The sequence below is a fragment of the Castanea sativa genome, chromosome 8 (genome assembly GCF_040712315.1).
Source record: "Castanea sativa cultivar Marrone di Chiusa Pesio chromosome 8, ASM4071231v1".
Classification (NCBI taxonomy): Eukaryota; Viridiplantae; Streptophyta; class Magnoliopsida; order Fagales; family Fagaceae; genus Castanea; species Castanea sativa.
In genome coordinates this window covers 23,573,784-23,594,055 of record NC_134020.1, presented here as the reverse complement: position 1 = coordinate 23,594,055, position 20,272 = coordinate 23,573,784, and the positions used below count along the sequence as shown (strand labels likewise).

The following is a 20,272-nucleotide window of genomic DNA, read 5'->3' as shown; positions in this document are numbered from 1 at the left end:
CTCCTGTTAAAGATAGCCTAGGAAATATGCTTAGCCTGTAAAACGTAACTTCTTCCCGCCTATTTAAATTTCTGGCCATCATAGAACTTTCAAAGAAACAAAATTGGCCTATAACACATTTTAACATTGTGTTTTAGAACATTTGATGAAAGTTGTCAGGTTTCTCAGGAACATTGACATTAGTAATGATGTTCTACAAGGTTGGCTATAGTCCCTAAATGTCAAAGATTACATACAGCAGGCATGAGGCCTTGGGATACACCCCCCCCCCAGCTCAAGAACAGTCAAGCTCTCCCTGAAACCAGTGAGATGGATGGATGACAATACATACATATTCATTTGTAACCACACCTCATCTAGTGTTTATATAGACCTTTCCCTTTTAAGAAAGTGAAGCTATATTAGTAGGGGTAGTCGTTTGTGTTTTACATGTGTGATGTGTCAAATTATGATTATTCAAATATATAATTCAACATAAACATGACCTCTTGACCCGCACACATGAGTTATCTAATAAACAAGTTGACATGATTCACATAATTCGTTTAATAAACGTGTCGTGTTAAGGTAGAAATAACTTGACATCACTCATTTGATAAATATGTCATATATATATATATATATATATATATATATATATATATATATGTTAACACATATCGAAACATGAATAACTTGTTAGCAATTTTCATATTTATAGAATGTATAAGTATACAATTAGTTCCCAAAGTCATCAACAATTAAAACATTATTACAACCATAAATTTTGAAAGGTAAATTAGTAAAATTGACCTTCAATTAAATAGGTCAAACGGTTAGAATAGATTTCACGTGTCAAACTCAAATAAACTTTTTATTAAACCGGTTAATGTAATTCATGTAAAATATTGTCACCCTTAAACTATAGGAGTTAGTGGGTTGAACTTGAATGGGTAACCCAGTTTACTTGAATAAGTAACCTAGTTTGACCAACAATTTATAAAACGATTATATGGAAGTTTTATCAATACTAAATCATGGAATACTCAAGTCTATGCCCCTGTCATATTAGCTTCACCAATAAGATATTTGGTTAGTTTACCGTAAAAATTAATGCTTTAGTTGTAATGTTTTAATTAAATGTGCGTTTAGATTGATGTAAGTTGTCATCTTATTTTACTATTCAACTTATTTTTGCTACTATTCACGGACCTCATTGCATTTTTTGGTACTATTTATAAGTCCTACTGTACATATCATTCACGAATGCTTTTTAATTGAAAAACAAAAACAAAACTGTAACTATTTGCAACTATTGCTAAATAAACTTTTTGACGCAAGTGATGACAAAAATTATCTTTCAGATTTCATTCTAATTAATTCAATTAACTATCAATATTTTCTTTCTTTCAGATTTCAACCTAAATATTTCAATTAACTATCAATATATACTTAATCGACTTAAATATATCGAAATGTAACAAAAGCAAATAAACAAACTCCCTTAATTAATGTATAAAACTCAATCTTAATCAATGCCTCTGGTGCATTGAATCGTTGCAAACACGTGGCCAAAAGTAATCCATAGTACATTACAATGGTTCTGGTGCACATAAAATTACCACTAAGATTATTTTTATAAAGTCCGATTAACGGAGTACTCTTAAGACATCTGTTAGTAAACCATTTCATAAAAGTTTTAATACTATTTCTATGAAAAAAAAAAAAAAAAAAAAAACTTTTTCATAAAATATTTTTTAAAATAATTGCTAAACCAACGTCGAGCATTTGTTACCTTTTCTTTTTATTGTATACCAATACCCTGCTATCAGTTAGATTTATTGTGTATCTAAACTTATTGAAACTTGAAAGTTAGAAAAAAGTACGAGCATTTATTTCAATTCATTACTTTTATTATAGAGTAAAGAGCTTTCAACGTTGTAGGTCAAAATTTCAGTTTTAACAGATTCTACATGCCAGCCCAAAGCCCCTGCAAAATGTGAGAAATAACAGCATTACCGAGACATTCCTACCCTTTTTCTTCCTTCCAATATCTCTTTCTATTTTAAGGGGTTGGGGTGTTCTGATCAAGAGAAACTACCAATTTAACCTTATCTAAACCATATGTACATGCGGATAAAATATTGTGCTGTCACACTACACAATACCAAATTCTCCACTTCGCTCAGCTGAAGTATTCAAAATGAACCTATATTTCAAATGATATGGATATTAGGACAAAAAGGCATTATTTATAGGATGCAGAAGCATTATAGATATCCACCTGCCCTGAACATATTCAATGGCCTCAAACAAGATCAACTTTCTATTCTACATTTCCCGATGGCATCAATATACAGGTAACAAGCTTCAATGTATAAGACACGCCTTGACCAGGCCATCTAGCGCACGTAAACCACAAAGCCTGCAAAGAAAATTAAAACATCCGAGTCAGATCGCAAGTACACCCCAAATTTATGGGTCAAGCAAGTGGATTGCAAAAATCAGATTTTAACTTTCTACTCATAATAAGTGAACAATATGCACCAAGAAACATCTTTTCAATGGCCTTCAATCAATCTATGATGAAATGAATGATGATCTAACACACAATTATTCATATCATCAAATCCATATACATGCCTCTTTCAAGTCATCACCCCATGCCTTTCCAGTTAATATAAGGATGATGTTCCAGATCACAATACAATCAATCTATGATATAATGAATGATGACCTAACACCAATTATTCATATCATCATAGGTCACTCCACCTCTGAATGGCAGATTTTCATCAAAGAAAAATTGAACCATTTGAAGCCTTCACATGTTATATCCAACCACATTGGAGGGGTTTCAGTCACTGTGAGATACAAGATCATTGATAACCACAATGAAACATACAAAAAAAAAAAACCCAAAAATGATTTTTTTTTTATAAAAAATAAAATAAAAGATAAAAAAGAGCGCTAGCCTTTACCAAAATGAACCAGCATTCAGGAGCTTCAAACCAAATTTCAAGTGTTTCTTGGTGACACGCTCAGAAGTCAGCAGAAATAACCAATGAAAACCTAATGATATTATGACCAAAAAGAAATCATGAACGCTGAAAGGAGCCCTTCCTTTTCTTTTCTTGTTTTTGATTAGTGAGCCCTTTTTCAAATGCAAGTGGTGGAATGTTCACACTTGAATTCTAATTTTCTCTCAGGAGCTTCAAACCAAATTTCAAGTGTTTCTTGGTGACACACTGAAGTCAGCAGAAATAACCAACGAAAACCTCATGATATTGTGACCAAAGAACGCTGAAAAGAGCCCTCCCTTTTTTCTTTTCTGTTTTTGATGAGTAAAAAGAGCCCTTTTTTAAATGCAAGTGGTGGAATGTTCACACCTAAATTCTAATTTTCTTGTTCTTTTTTTGTCCTTGAACACAACTAAAGAATTTTAATGTACACAAATGATGGCAACTTATTGGCAAATAGAAATTTTTTTAAGGAGTTTTTTGTACATCTATCGACTTTCTATTCAATATCAGAGAAAAGAACATAACATAACATACACAAACAGGATGCATAAGTAAAATCTCTATTGGTATCAAATTTTATTGCAAAATGTACCAAGATAGATTATAAAGCAAAATTCCAGTGCCAACAGGAGGAACAACCACCACTGCCCAACAAAACACAGATTCAGTAATATACTACTTATGCAAACAATCTCTGTTTTCAAATTGTAACAAATAACTACAAACAACTGATAGCCCAACATTTCAAAATCAGCAGATACAAAGCACTCTTAGGGTCTGTTTGGTTGATAAAAAAAATTTTAGTTTCTTTCATTTCTGTTTGGTTGGGAGGATAGAAAAGTGGAGGGATGGAAGACTTTGTTATTTGGTTAAGATGAAAAATGAGAGGATTGAAAATAGAGTTGGTATAAATTTACCATAATATCCCTATTAAATAAAACAAAAAGTAACACATTATATACTTAAAAAAAAATTGTGTATAGATGGGCATTTCATTAAAATGAAAAAAATAAAATACAAAAGGTTAAGAAATTAATCCAAAACTGTTTTCTAAAAAAAGACAAACAAAAACAAAAACCAACAAAACTGAAGAGAAAAGAGACAAAAAAAAAAGGGGGGGGGGGGGGGAGGGAAAAGAAGGCAACATCCAGAAAAAGACAAAAGAAAGAAGAAGAAGACAACGTCTAGAAAAATGCCAAAAAAAAAAAAGAAGCCAAAAGCCCAGACGTCCAAAATGTATGCTGGGGTATATTTGTCCAAAAGCAACAAGGAGCAAGCTCCTTGTTTTCTCTCCTATAATCTCCCCAATTTGGGAAGATTGATTTTTGGTGGGCCCGGGAGTAAACACCCAGACCCCACCAGTTTTCTCTCCCCTCTCCCCTCCCAACCAAACAACCACTTCAACCATTTTCTCCTCACTTTTCTCTTCTTTATTTTCCTATCACCCACTTTTCACTCCAACCAAACATACCCTTAGGTTTCCGTGCTTATCCTCCCTTGTAATTCCAGAAATGATTTTGAAATCTTTCAAGATCTTTGGTTTAAAACTAACCTATAAGTATAGCTAGGTTTTGCAACTTAGGTAGCACTTATTGCTCTCATTAAACACATGCAACTGTATCTTCCTTTTTCTACCTATTTTGCCCCTACAGTGGTCCTTACACCTTAAATTGATAAATCCATATACTTATTTTCCACATAAAACATCAGAAAAGAGGAAATGAGTGCATATAAATCTGAAAGGATGTCAGTGTCATTTGGAGATGCTAATATTCTAGTGGTATATTCTGAAGGAGGTGATGCCTCAGCTGGATTCAAATCTCCCCATAAGCTTAATATTATCTTAGCATTCCAACTAAACCAAGCTAACAACGAATTTTGCTAGGCCAAAGAGGATAATGACTAATATTGCTAGGCCAAAGAGGACAATGACTAATTTTGCTAGGCTAAAGACGACAATGTCATTTTGACCAAATTAGCAGAAGTCATCATACTTTTCAGAATTTGAGCTAGGGCTCATTAGCATTAAGGAGGCACCACGTTATAGGGTAGAGAAGGTGAGGAGCATGGTGGGGATTGGTTTGGACCCAAGGTACTTTTCCATTGTGCAATAAACTGAGATTAACTAACCCCAAAAGGGGAAAAAAAAATACTGATTTAATTTTGAAACCCAAAGCTATCTGAATTGTCAATGTGGAAGTGGAAGCATTCATTACCTATGGTGCACCAGTGATGATAATTAAATATAATGCTTTGAAGAACCCAGAATCTCATAAAGAGTCCTATGACCTCATTATTATGCAACAATTTTATTCCACACAGAACCATATGACAGACTAAAAAGATAATGACAGGCTTCAAGAAAAATGAAAACATCATGTAAACAAATCATTCAATTTGGAATATACAAAAAAAATCACATGGCTTCGAGGCATGGACAAATACAAGAGTGCAAAAGCATTCCAGAGACAAATTGTGATATAAAAACTACCTGAAGAATTCCTCACACTATACTTGCAGTTACAAGTCCAACTGGCCGTTCTCTCCCAAATGTTTCATCATCAAAATCTTCATTTGTGGAATTTTCTTGACAGAGCAATTTGTTTTCTTGCATAGGATTTAAGTCAATAGTCTCCCAAACCATTGGAGGAGCCTGATGTGTGTCACTGTGCTCAGAACCATGATTTATATCAACATTGTCCTCCACATTTTGTCTGACATCATCATGTACAAGTTCTGTTTCCTTATCATTATCAATACAAGATGGCTCTACGTTAAGATCAGAGCACAAATCATATCCAGGTTCCCCAGCCCCATGATAAGCCACGGTAACTGCCCCTTGGTCTGATTGCTCAGCAGCATCTTTTTTTTGCCTCTTCCATTTCTTCGTAGATGAAGTACCGTCATCTTCAAAATCTTCTTCTTCTCTTTCCCTATGTAAATAAACCCATAATTTCCTTTCCCCATCAAATTGCACACAAGGATCACGCTCATAGTGCAAACGGTCCAAGGCTCCACTAACAACTTGATTAACTTGTGAATCAGACACATCTTCAACAATATATTGAGAATCTCTTATTAATGTGCAAACATCTGCTCGAGTGCCAATACTTCCGGGCAATCTGGCAGCTGCATCTCTCACAAGACAAAGAATTGTAACATGTGGTGGTCGATCACGTTTCAGCATAAAATGGTCTCGAGCTTTTGATGTAGGCTTACCACCGCACCTCCTCAAAGGAGCTACAATAGATTTTTTTCCATCAGCTGCCGTGTAAGAAAAGGCCCTGTCAGGAATTGAATACCTTAGAACTTCCTCCTTACGGAAATAAGTTCGCACTTCTTCAGAGCTTGCGCTAATGGTGTTAAGACTCTTTTGAGCTCTGAGGTCCCTGAACCTTTCTTTCTCATCCAGGTTGAACTGCATCAATGCCAGAGGTGGTGCAGGGAGACTTCCTATTTGTTGAAGGGTCTCCTGACCACTTTTCAGCCAGTTAGCAAAAGAATCAACCAACTTGACAAGCATTCTGTGAGGAAGACCCCAAGCTTCAGGAGATGTCAACTCCTCAATGGTCTCATGATCTGATGAACCCTGAGAAACTGGGCCAATCCAGGACCAACTCTTTGTAGATTTTTCATAGATTGCAAGCGCCTTCCAACCTTTTGCTCCTAAAGGTGCTGTTTTGGATGAAAATATCTTTAGAATTCCTCTCACCAAATCCTGAAGTGGCTCTTGCGTCTCAAGTATACAAGGATCTCCAGGGTTTGACCTGATGCGGTCAACAATCTCCTGAACAGTAAGAGAAGGCACATTCCCTTGCCCAGCAGGTTCTGAGACATTGACATCCACCTTCTCCTGAGAAGGAACCCCATTAACACTGTCCTCATGCTTTTTATCCTGCTCCTCCCTAGGTTTGCCAACCTCCAAATCTTCTGGAAGTGGAGTAATCATTGCCAAGCGAACTGCAGAGAGAAGGTGTATAATAGAAAATGAGAAGCCAGTATGAACTGTAGGTGTAATCGGTGTGAATTGTTTTTTCTGTGGTTTGGTTTCCAGCTCCATCTCTACTGCTCCCATTTCTGTAACAGGTGGCTCAGAGTTTTCCATGTCTGAACTAACAGAACCTTGGTCCAGTTTCTTTTTTGCCTTTTTCTTCAAAGGAATGGAATCATCAATTTGCTGCATAATGTCAAACTGCAGATCATCATCTTCATCTCTGCCATCCACGTCTGTCACATCCACCTTTCCTTTCCTCTTTTTTGTCACTGCATTGCAAACTATTAATGGAGCCTCAGATCTTCCATTACGATTACTGACATGACCTTCTTTACTCTGTCCTTTCTTCCCAAACCTACCCTGCCCATAACCATCCACCAATAATCTTCTTTCAAGTGCATCATCCTCCTCGTCAGCAACATTGTTACGCAAATAAATTGACTGAGGCGCAGAATAGTCACGGCCTACATCCCCTTTCTGCTTTTTCTCAGAAGGGTAGGTCTTCAATGAGGACACATGTAACCTTTCACCAGGTTCCCCATGCAACTTGCCATTCTTGCCCAATTTGTGTATTTGTTTCCTATCACCATCATCATTAAACTTACCCAAGCGTAAAGCATAGCTGTCTCCCAATACTCTACCAGTGGAATCATGCAAGGGACTGCTATCTCGCATTTTACCCTTCTTCTTTAAAGTGTGGTTATCTACTCCTGGCACATGCCCATGATCACCAAAACCACCCATCTTTTTCAGGGGATGTGCAATTCCTTCAAGATCCCGAGCATTCACTTTCATATCCTTCTTAACAAACTTGGCCTTTTTAGCATCTAGACTAGACTGCAATAACTTAGATTGAGAACCTTCCATACCACCACCAGGGAAAGCTGACTTGCTCCTCAACAAAGGATTGCTATCCTCATCATCATCAAATTCTGATGAGTCTGATTCTGTGTCTTCACTTTTAATAAACATTCTATTGCTTTTCACCCCTGCCAAGTCTGGAACTCCATTCTGTACAAAATTACCTTTCATCTTCTCTTTTAATGATTTTGCTCTCAATTCAGTCAGAAAAAATCTGTCATTCATCTGTGGTGAGGAAGCCCTATAGGATTTGTAATTCAGATCAGGGGACTCCCTCCCTGGCTTCCGTTTCTTACCCCTGATATCCCAATCATCAAGTTTATGCAATGAATCCACAGAAAAACCTTCCCCATGAGTCCTCTTATGCCAATGAGGTTCACCACGATCTGATGAGTCAGCTCTATTACCTTTCGATCCCAGCTGCAGCTCGCGGCCTTTCAACAACTTCATCTGATCCCCAACTGCAAATTGCTGAACATTTTCAGGATACTTAGACTTTTTGACAGTGTCATAGGAAGTCTTCATATTAGGAGGCTTTGTGAACACCTTACTTGAATTCCTGTTCCTACCATAGCCTGGTAAATCACCCTTTGAAGAAATAGGCAGACCCATAAAATTGTCAGTGGCTAAATCATCACCTCTTGAAAGGCCATGCTTTTTTCCCACTTTCAAAATTCCAGATTTCTCCATCCCACTACCACGTGAGACACTTCGATCCCGTTGGACGCTCATTCCATATGTGATTTCTTCAACATCATCAAGACCTTTCATCTGATCCCTTGCCTTGAGTCCTGCAGCCTTATTCTGACGAGGAAGAGCTGCTGCTGAACTATATGGCCCAGAATTCATATCCAAACCAGGGTAAACATCAATGTCATCAAGACCTTTCATATGATCCCTTGTCTTGAGTCCTGCAGCCTTATTCTGACGAGGAAGAGCTGCTGCTGAACCATACGGCCCAGAATTCATATCCAAACCAGGGTAAACAGAAGGATGGTGGCCAACTAAATCCTTTGCCAAAGGCAGCTTCGACCCAGCAAGCTTCAGTATACCTTTAGGATTCTGCTTTCCATAATTTTCTGGATCCAAACCCATCAACCGTCCTCGAGAAGGAATGTCCAAATTTGAGCCCACTCCATATGCAGATTGGTTACCCATTCTCTGGGACCTGTCCTTGCTCTTTCTGCTCCACAAATGTTCACCTGACTCTCTTTCCGACGAGTCAGACTGCACATATTCCATCTTCTCAGACATCAAACTTTTTTGGCTTTTCATAATATTCAAAACACGAAGCCTCTCATCGATACTGTATCCTCTACAATTAAACCAAGCATCCCTTATCTGGCAAAGATTAACAACCATATTGTTCTGGTACTTCCTCAAATGATGGTAGTGTTGCCGCTTCTGAATGAAATTCCAACCTTCCCGGTAAAGAGCTACCCTTGGCTCACACAACCCTCCCTTCAACATATCAAACAACTTCTTAATGGGGCTCCCAAAATGCAAACTGGAACCCGTGAAAAGCTCTTTTAGCGTAATCATATACGTCTCCTGGTCCATGTCAGGCAAAAAATTTGTTAGGCTTAACCTCTCTTCCTCAGTCAAGCACTCATTCCATACATCCATTGACAATATATCCTCCAAACCCGGAAGATCATACAGCTCCAATGGAATATTACAATTCTGATTCCCAACACGGCAAAACTCTGCCCCGGTTTCTCCCAATTCCAACAAATCACAGTCATCAGACCCTGCCCCAGAATCAGCATCATCAAATTCATCATCATCATCATCTGATTCCACAGCTGAGCTACGGCGCTGATGCTCGTCCTCATCACTGGACATACTCTCCCTACTACCAGGCGAAAACTCGGGATCAAACCTCGATCCCTTAAAGTTATTCTTCTCAATCGCCATGAAACATTAACAACCACACACACACACGTACAAAAATCCCAACGCCCCCCTCCCCCAAACTAAAACCAGAAGCAACTACAGCTCCAAATTAACGCAATTTCCAAAAATCCCCAATCTTAATCCAACACAGAGCCAATTTCAAAACCCTAACAACAACAATATCAAAAACCTTAAAATTAAAGCCAATTCGTCCTATAATTCGTGACTAATTACAAAGAATGAAATTCGAATCATTAAAAAAAAAAAAAAAAAAACTAAGAAGAATTGGATTGGATCGAAAAGTACCTCATTCGCGATTCGAAGAGCTTCTTCTACGGCGAAATTAACGGCATCGAAGGTGTCGAGGTCGCAACGAGAAATTTTTTGAGAGAGAGAGAGAGCGAGAGAGAATTTGGGTGAGTCTGTGAAACCCTAAGAGGACGAGGCGGTTATAAATAGAGAGGGAGAGAGAAAGGAGGGTCGCAGTGGCAGAGGATGAAGAAGACGAAGGTGACGTGGAGGGAGGTGGGCCGTATGATCGCGAGGCTGAGCAAAATGACGAAAAAGGGCTCAGAAGGGGGTAATAGAGAGAGAGAGAGAGAGAGAAAGGAGACGTGTGTGTGTGTGCGCAGAGAGATTGAGAGAGAAAGAGAGTGGAAAAGGGTTTTGGTTTGTGTTAGTGTTAGTGTTAGTGTGTGTGTGTGAAAGAGAGAGATAGACAGAGAAGACGACTCAGTGAGTCGAGCCGAGCGAGTTCGTGGAAGAGACCGTTGTGAGTCTGACTCTGACTCGCTCACTTCTGGCTGGTTGGGCCTGGTTTTGTTATTTTTGTTTATTTTTTTTGGGCTTCATTCCCACATTACTTCCCAGATCGCCGCTAGTCAAACTCGCTAGCTTTAAGCGGTCTATCAACCGCGACGTCGTTTTGTCTTGTGAGATATATTAGCGGGAAGGAATCATATCAGCATAGCAGGTATTCTATTTATGACCAAAAATAATAATATTACTATAAAAGTCAACATTATACCACGAGTTTCATAACAACTTTTGGCAGGGACACAACAACCCATTTCACCAAATTCTTGAGATCATAAGCGGCAAATGATACCACATATATATATATATATATATATATATATCGCTTTCGCATGAATTTATTGTTGAAATCATTTTACTTTTCACTGTCTCAACAAGGAAGAAAAAAAACATATGGTAAAAATTGTCTCTAAACTTATTTAAATATTAAATTTAAAGTTTTTAGATTCTATTGGTCAATTTTATATTTTAGCTAGCTTATTCATTTAAATTTACTTTTTTGTCTTTGTAAACACAAAACCTTAATGTTTGAAAAATAAATAATTAAAATTGATAAATAAATATGAATTTGTATTAATGAACGGGTACAATTCTCTATGTTTAATTATTTTACAAAACGTTGATAATTTGTTTTAATGTCTTTAAAAAAATTCTTCAATCCACGAGTAGTGCAAACATGCCTTGATTCTAACATAAAATCTTCTTTGTTTGATCAGATTGACAGATCAAATAGTCTTTACAACAAAAGTATGACAAATCACTAGTTGTATGCTTATTAAAGATTCTTCTTTCTTTGAGTTCTTAGTGTTCTTTGAAAGTTCTTTGTACTCGAAGGCTTTTGGGGTTCTTTGAGGTTTTAGAGACTCGAATTCTTAAACTTTTAATGATTCAAAGCTTTTTGAAGTATTTAAAACAACTTTTAGAACTTGATTCCATTAGAAGTTCAAGATTAGAAGAAGGATTCGAATGAATACTCTCCGATGTGTGTGGGATTCCAATTTTGATTAAAATACTAAATCCTTATTCACCATATAAAACTCTCATATCTTCTCATTTAATTTGTTAACTTATTATTAATTAATTTATTAAAAATAACATTTTAATATTAAAATACTTCAACAATATTCAATTGCATCACATAAAATAAAATAAAACAAATGGCTAAAAAAATCATATTTTCTTTTCATCGCTAATAAATATGTATGTTTTCTTTTCATCAAAACAAGGGTAAGTCACAAAAAATAACGGGAAATAAGTTATATAAATTGATAACAACTTAAAAATGTGTAGTTATTATATATCTATTAGTCATTGTATCCTTTTTACTATGTTTAATTTGTATAATTAAACTAAGATTTGCACTAGTCCCTATTACATAATTTCTTGAATAAAATGTCATTTATTGCGTGTATTCTTCTCTTTTTAAGAAATCATATGAAAAATGAACTTACAAGAGTAGATAGCATGAGTAAGGGATAATGAATTTGCTGCCTGGGAAATTGTGTCCAAATAACCATTAGTGTCATGCTTAAATGTCTAAGGAAGTGCAGTTGATTGCCTAGGGTGTGTACTGCTTGTTGGGGGTAGGCCATGTTTGGAATGTTCAGATTAAGGAAACAATCAAAGGCAATTCTGAAATTTGGGAAAGTCAAGTCTAAGCACTAGTCAGTATTTTGGGTGCAACTCTCTCCTCGAAAATGGTAATCACACAAGGATGGATGTTCTAGAACGGTAACTTCAAGCACTATAATTATCTTGTTTTGAGTATTTCCAAATTTGCAAGTTTAGATGGCCAAAATTAAACCACAATTTGCTACTAAATTTCTAGGTGGAAATTGTTGAGTCAAGAATTTTATATTTCTTGTTTTCTTTTAAATTGGGGATTCAACAAGGTTGAGAGGAAATCAATTTTTATAGAAACATAATTTTCATTTTCTTCTTCTCTCATAACAACTTAAGGTCCTAACTAGGGCTATGGGTTATGTTTCCTCTGTAACGGTATGGTAATTCGTTATGATAATTCCTGAGCTTCAAAATGATAACATATTTGATTGTTCAATCCATGATATTTCTGTTGATGCATGAGTTTTTCCATGCTTTCAATAAATTCAATTTTATTTTTCTTATTTTCTAGATGAAAAAGAAAATTACTAAGTCAAGAGTTTTATTTTTCTTGTTTTCTTTTAAATTGGGGATTCAACAGGGTTGAGAGGGAATCAATTTTTACAGAAATATAAATTTCATTTTCTTCTTCTCTCGTGACAACTTAAGGCCCTAGCTAGGGCTATGGGTTATATTTACTCTATAACGGTATGGTAATTCATTGTGATTCTTCTTGATCTTCAAAATGATAACATAATTGATTGTTCAACCTATGATATTTCTGTTGATATATGAATTCTTTCATGCTTTCAATAAGTTCAATTGTGTTTTTCTTATTGTTTAGATGAATTTCTCATAGTTTCAATTAAATTTCACGTTTTAAAGTGAATGAGTTTTTTTTTTTTTTTGGAAAACTATTCTAGCTACGTTGTTATGCATTCTTGAATTGTCTCAGTTTGACTAAATCATATGTTTTTCGTTTTTTAAAACAATCAAATATACAAATATTTTTTTAGAACGTAATTTTAATTTGGATGATAAAAGAATTTCATATTGATGTAGGGAAACATTCTAAAACCTTGGTGTTTATATTTTTTATTTAAACCAATCATTATTTTTTTATTGATAACAATTACCAAGCAACGCTATTTTTCTTCTTCACTACAATTTCTATTTGATTTCATTTTTTTTAATCTACCCTGATTTATGTGGTTTAACCTCTATATTCCTAGAATAATATGCAGGGCTAGCCCTTCCACTAGGTCAATTAGGCCATTGCCTAAGGGCCCCAGGTGGAAGGGGCCCCTAAAATTTTGAAAAAGAAGTAGTAGAAATAAAAAATAAAAATAAAAATAGTTTCAGATAAAACTCCAAAAAATTTTATACATCTTTGTGACTAAAGAACAAAAAATCTAGAACATCCTTGTAAATATTGGTACCTTAAAAAATTTCTTTGGTCTAAACAAAATCAATTATCCCAAAAATATCACCCTTAACCTCTAAAGAAAGAAGAATTGAGAAGAAAGAAGACAAAGACAAAGTTGAGAGTCTGAAGAACTAAGAAGAAAGAAGCATCGTAAACTTACTAAACTGTAAAGAAGTAATAAATAAATATACGAGAGAATAAATGCAATGAGAAAGTTGAGGAGTAGAGGTGGCCACATGGGTGAGAGCTTGGGAATGGAAGATTTGAAATGAAGGTTCTAGGAAGGTAGTTTTATTCATTCTCAAAAAAAAAAAAAAAAAAAAAGGTAGTTTTATTTACCAAATTTGTTCTTTTAAAAAAAAAATCTGACCACTTATTTTGAATATTTTAAAACACTATTTTTTTATATAATTAAAACATTATATTAATTAATCTATATAATTTATCTATTATAGTAAAAAGTAATATTAATTACTCTAATATATATAAACTAGCCTCATCGCACGCACTTTGCACATGTGATGAAGGTTTTTTTTTTTTTTTAGTATAGTGTCATAATTTTCTGTTAAAAAAAATTGGATAGGTTTTGAAGACATGAATTAGTAGGAGAGTTCCCTATTTTGTAAGGATTTTAAGTGAAGTTGGAAAAGGTCCCGTTTTGCTTCTCGCTTGAGGCCCTAAAATGTCTAGGGCAAGCCTTGATAATATGTTACGATTTCCTGCACTTGGAAGTGAGCAAGCATCGGAATCTTGTTTTGTACCAACCAAATATCTGAAGTCCTTGATCCCAATAATAAAGAGCCCCGATCCCTACCAAAACAAATCAATCAATATATACATATATATATATATATATATATATATATATATATATATATATATATATATCACATTAACTTATTTTTATTGTTATCTTATTAATCTCTCATTAATTATTTGGGCTTACACCATACATTGTCTTTTCGTCATGACTTATAGTATACACACCATTTTAGTATTAAAACTAAAAGCAAAAAATAATAATTCTAAAACAAAATATGCTTATGGAGGAATAATGGAGAAAATATTAATACTTGTTTTTGTTGGTACACTGTAGCTTTTTTTTTTTTTTCATATGTGGTTTGTCTCTCTATTTTTAATCTTTAGCTCATTGTTGTGATAAAGAAAACCTTGCCATTGACTCATTATATAGTTTGAGTAGGTTGATTTTTGTGATACATTGCTACCAATTTAAATTTTAATATCTCAAAATGTATATGTTTCTTTGCTCTAATTATTAAATTAGTTTACTTTTTCTTTATAATATATATACAACATTCTCCAAAACTGTCATACATACAACATTGCAACATTATCCGTACATCGCACAGGTAACTTACTAATATAACTAAAAGTCAAACCACATAGCATATTTCCTAAGGGCAAGCCAATTTTAGACTCATTTCTCAAGTTCTTGTCCAAATCGACATTCTCTACTTTCATGCCAATGTATGCCTACATAGGATGATAGGAGTGGCATATGCCACTTATCGACAAAAACCCTAAAATAACTCCATTTTCTCATGCATCATATAAGCCCAATAACTCTTTACAATTCCCCCCCCCCCCCCTCAAAAAAAATAACTCCTTACAATTAAAAATTAACAAGGACTCTCTCTCTCTCTCTCTCTCTCCTTATCAATGTGTGATTCCAAATTTGACCTAAATACTAACTCTTCATTAACCACATAAAACTCCCATATCTTCTCATTTAAATTGTCAACTTATTATTAATTAAAATTTTAAAATAAAATTTTTACTTATCACAATTCCTCAATTACCTTCAATCTTGAATCACATAAAATAAAATAAAAAATTCGATTTTATTTTCATCAATGATAGATATATATGTTTTCTTCGCATAAAAATGTGGGTAAGTTACAGAAAATAATGAGAAATAAGTTAAGTAGACACCTTATTTTGTACTGACCAAATCTTTAGAGTCCTTGATCCCAACGATGAAGAGCCCCAATCCCTACCAAAACAAATGTAGCTCAATGTCAAACTCCATGGCGCAATGTATTTTTCTTTCATTAGATTGTATCTAAAACCAAAACAATGTAATATTCTCCCTATCAAAAAAAAAAAAAAAATGTAATATTCTAACCTTGTGATATTCCATGTAATTTTGGACCATTTATTAATAAGGTTTAAGATTTTCTTAATTTTCTGGTCATTAATTAAGGGCGAAAACAATTTCAACAATTGAATCTCCATCTTAAGATTCACTATTTGGTTATTCCTTTTTCACCCATTAAAGAGGAGAATTTAAGCGGTCCCCTTGGGTCATAATTCTCGCATAATAGCAATTGAAAGGGTTAGTACAATTACAAATACAACCACGCTATAAACAAATTGACAGGTTATTGATTTTCTAGTCCATACGTAGTCATTGGCATACTTCAAAAATATTTAACAATTATTTGAAGTCTAGATGTCAAACTACATTATGCTGATAACAACAAAGTTCCATTTTCAATAGTAAATTTTCATACTTTGTGTGTGTGTGTGTTTTTTTTGTTGCAAATAAAATTATTTACTAGCATACAATTACAATTAATTCTAAAAATATTTACATTCCTCTTGATGATTTGAAACTAAGTGTTGAGGACTCTTTTTTTGGCCCACATGGCATCACTTCATTGGCAACTCATGTCATATCAACGCATTATTGATTTTTTGGGTAAATCTCTATGAAGCCCAAAATAAGCTTATATCTCATAGATTGGGCTCACATGGCCCACAAGATTCTTACTTCAAGAGGCGAGTTCATGGTCCACATTTCCATTTCATCAATTGGGATCATAACTCATAACATCATCAACATCAACATATGAATCGGGTTTAAATAATGAATCAAAACTCACGACCCATATTACCTCTCTTACACTCATGGCAATTGGCTTCTTCAACAAGAGCCCATATTCACACAAATGACAACAAAACCTGAGGTACGTCATCTCATTTTCGGCTTATGATCCAAGCTCATAAGTCTCTTTGGGGAAATTTTGAGAGTCGAGGTTTGGAGGGTCAAGAGATATGTTCAGTAAAGTTCCAGCGGTTTAAAGTTAATAAAAGACACTACAAAAAAACTGGCCTATTGCGGCGGGCCTATTGCGGCGGGTGCGAAAACTGCCGGTATAGGTCGCCTATTGCGGCGCTTTTTTGGCCCGCCGCAGTACATGAGATCTATTGCGGCGGGCCAATGGCCCGCCGCAATAGACCTAGTATATTGCGGCGTACTATTGCGGCAGGCCAGTGACCCGCCGCAATAGACCTCTTTTAGCGGCCTTTAGCTTAGATATAGCGGCGGGTCATTGACCCGCCGCAATAGACCCTGAAATTGCAGCAGGTCTATTGCGGCGGGTGCAAAAACTGCCGCTATATGTCACCTATTGCGGCGCGATTTTGGCCCGCCGCTGTAGATGAGATCTATTGCGGCGTTTTTTGTGACCGCCGCTATAGGTAAGGTTTTTGTATAAAATTAAGTTTTTGTGGTTTACAATAACGCATAAAAGATGAGTTTCAATATCAAATGGTAAATTACATCCGATTGGCATGAAAATTGGCATGCATGTTAAGAACATATAGAAAATGTGATCCAACGGATAGATTTTTAAAATATGAATTCAACAATAAGTTATTGGTTGGTATAACATTTTATAGAGTTACGTCAAGTGTAACTTGAACCCAAACCCTATATTTCTTAATTCAATGTGAATTTTGACAAATCTACCGTTAGATTACATTATCTTCATATATTTTTCAGGCTTAAAAAATTTCAAGGTGATCAAAGATTAATAGCCATGTCATCAATCAATTGTTTAAATTCAAGTTTTTGTAGTTTAAAATAACGTATAAAAGATGATTTTAAAAATCAAATGGTAAATTACATCCGTTAGGCATGAAAATTGGCATATATGTTAAGAACATATAGAAAATGTGATCTAACGGTTGGATTTTCAAAATATGAATTCAACTATAAGTTATTTCTTGGTGTAACATTTTTTAGAGTTACATCAAGTGTAACTTGAACCCAACCCTATATTTCTTAATTCGATGTGAATTTTGACAAATATACCGTTAGATTACATCATCTTCATATATTTTTCATGCCTAAAAAATTTCAAGGTGATCAAAGATTAGTAGCCATGTCATCAATCAATTGTTTAAATTCAAGTTTTTGTAATTTAAACGAACGCATAAAAGATGAGTTTAAAGATCAAATGGTAAATTACATCCGATTGGCATGAAAATTGGCATGCATGTTAAGAACATATAGAAAATGTGATCCAACGGTTGGAGTTTCAAAATATGAATTCAACTATAAGTTATTGGTTGGTGTAACATTTTTTAGAGTTACATCAAATGTAACTTGAACCCAACCCTATATTTCTTAATTCGATGTGAATTTTGACAAATCTACCGTTAGATTACATTATCTTCATATATTTTTTATGCCTGAAAAATTTCAAGGTGATTAAAGATTAATAGCCATGTCATCAATCAATTGTTTAAATTCAAGTTTTTGTAGTTTAAAATAACGTATAAAAGATGATTTTAAAAATCAAATGGTAAATTACATCTGCTAGGCATGAAAATTGGCATGTATGTTAAGAACATATAGAAAATGTGATCCAACGGTTGGAGTTTCAAAATATGAATTCAACTATTAGTTATTGGTTGGTGTAACATTTTTTAGAGTTACATCAAGTGTAACTTGAACCCAACCCTATATTTCTTAATTCAATATGAATTTTGACAAATCTACCGTTAGATTACATTATCTTCATATATTTTTCATGCTTAAAAAATTTCAAGGTGATCAAATATTAATAGCCATGTCATCAATCAATTGTTTAAATTCAAGTTTTTGTAGTTTAAAGTAACGCATAAAAGATGAGTTTTAAGATCAAATGGTAAATTACATCCGATTGGCATGAAAATTGGCATGTATGTTAAGAACATATAGAAAATGTAATCCAACGGTTGGATTTTCAAAATATGAATTTAATAATAAGTTATTGGTTGGTGTAACATTCAATAATAAGTTATTGACCGCGCCTTTCTCTAAATCCAACAATTTGATTGTGACCAATCTTTACCAGAATTAACCTTTCATTACACTCTTCAAATCCAACGGTTAGATTTCAAATATAAGTATGGCATGTGATGGACATGTGTAACGGCTATGATCATTTAATATATAATAGCTATGATCATTTTTTTTTTAATTTTCAATAAGATAGAACATGTGATAATTTTTGTTGTGTGGTATTTTTTTTAGAAAGTTGTATGGTGATTTTTATTGAGTATATCTGATTGTTTTTTGTTTTTAAATTTTATTTCATAACTCATTAATATTAGATTTTTAATATTTTGCACTCGTTAACTCACTTAGATATATAGATGTGTTTGATTCATGTACAATTAAAAAATGTATGACAAAATGGTAATTGCGAGTCAAAAATGGTAATGTATTTACTATAATAATTTATTATAATTTATATATTTATTATTATATTTTATATAAATTAAAAAATATAATTTATATAAATTATTATAATATATATTAATTATAATTACAATAATATATATATATTTATTATAATAATTTATATAATAATAATAATTATACATTTTAAATTATATTTATTTAAATTGTAATAAAATATATATAATTTATTATAATATAATGAAATATATTTATTATATATTTATTTATGTAACTTTAGTGTATACTCGCAACACTAGCTTAGTGGTGTGCAGCCCGCGTTTTGCCCAAATGGTCTCGAGTTCGAGATTGAGATTACTTATAATTTTTTTAAAATCTTAAAACTCTTATTTCAGATTTTAAAACCCTAGAGAGCATCATATAAATATGTCTTTTCTTTTCTCCCTAGCCTCTTTGCCTCTTAGTTTTAGCCGCTTTTCCTCATAAAAGAAAAAAAATCAGCAATCTTTGCCTCTCTAATTTTTTTAATAAGATCAGTTTAGTTGCTGGAAAAAAGTAGGAAAACATATTATGAATGCAACTATTTTTTTTTTTTATTGACTATTTGGAACCAAAATCAACGTCGGCGGCGGCTTCTCGTCCTCGACGGCGTCGATGAGCAGCAGTGGTGGTATTATTGGCAGAGGCCCTACTCGCAGAGGTACTATGAGATTTTGGAGAAGCAGAGAGGCTTGCCTGTTTGGCACCAGAAAGAAGAGTTCTTGCAAGTTCTCAAGGCTAACTAGACTCTCATCCTCGTCGGTGAGACCGGTAAAGAAAACCACTCGGGTTTGATCTTTGTTTCTCTTTTCTCGTAATATGTTTGTTTGCGAGAGAAACTAGAGGGCGAGGTTTAGGGATTTGCTAAATTAATATTTGCGCTTGAAATTTTAGATTAGGGTTTTGGTTGTTTAATATCTTATACTGACCTTTTGATTTTCTATTTGTTTGGGTTTATTATAATCATGTATGTGACCCTTTAATTTTCTATTTATTTGGGTTTATAATCATGAATAGTTTGGAATGGTTAGTGGCGAAAGCTTTAACTTGATAGCATGTATAAGTCTATAAGAGTATTTGATTTAAGTTTGTTGTATATTTTATTTGTTGGTTTTGGGTTTATGGATTGAAATCAGTGGTGG

The 20,272-nt window shown here is 34.1% G+C and overlaps 1 protein-coding gene across 1 annotated transcript; it reads right to left on the bottom strand.

Annotated features, from left to right (window-relative positions):
• Nucleotides 1-2,057: 2,057 nt before the first annotated feature.
• Nucleotides 2,058-10,201, bottom strand: LOC142607003 (uncharacterized). The gene is made up of 3 exons (XM_075778408.1): nt 10,060-10,201; nt 5,494-9,920; nt 2,058-2,404 (listed from the first exon to the last, which is right to left on the bottom strand). The coding sequence occupies exon 2, from the start codon at nt 9,772-9,774 to the stop codon at nt 5,506-5,508; it is 4,269 nt and encodes a 1,422-aa protein (XP_075634523.1). The 5' UTR covers nt 9,775-9,920; nt 10,060-10,201; the 3' UTR covers nt 2,058-2,404; nt 5,494-5,505.
• Nucleotides 10,202-20,272: the final 10,071 nt, after the last annotated feature.

Coding starts and splice junctions, on each gene's coding strand:
- LOC142607003 (XM_075778408.1), bottom strand. CDS start 9,774: ATGGCGATTGAGAAGAATAACTTTAAGGGATCGAGGTTTGATCCCGAG.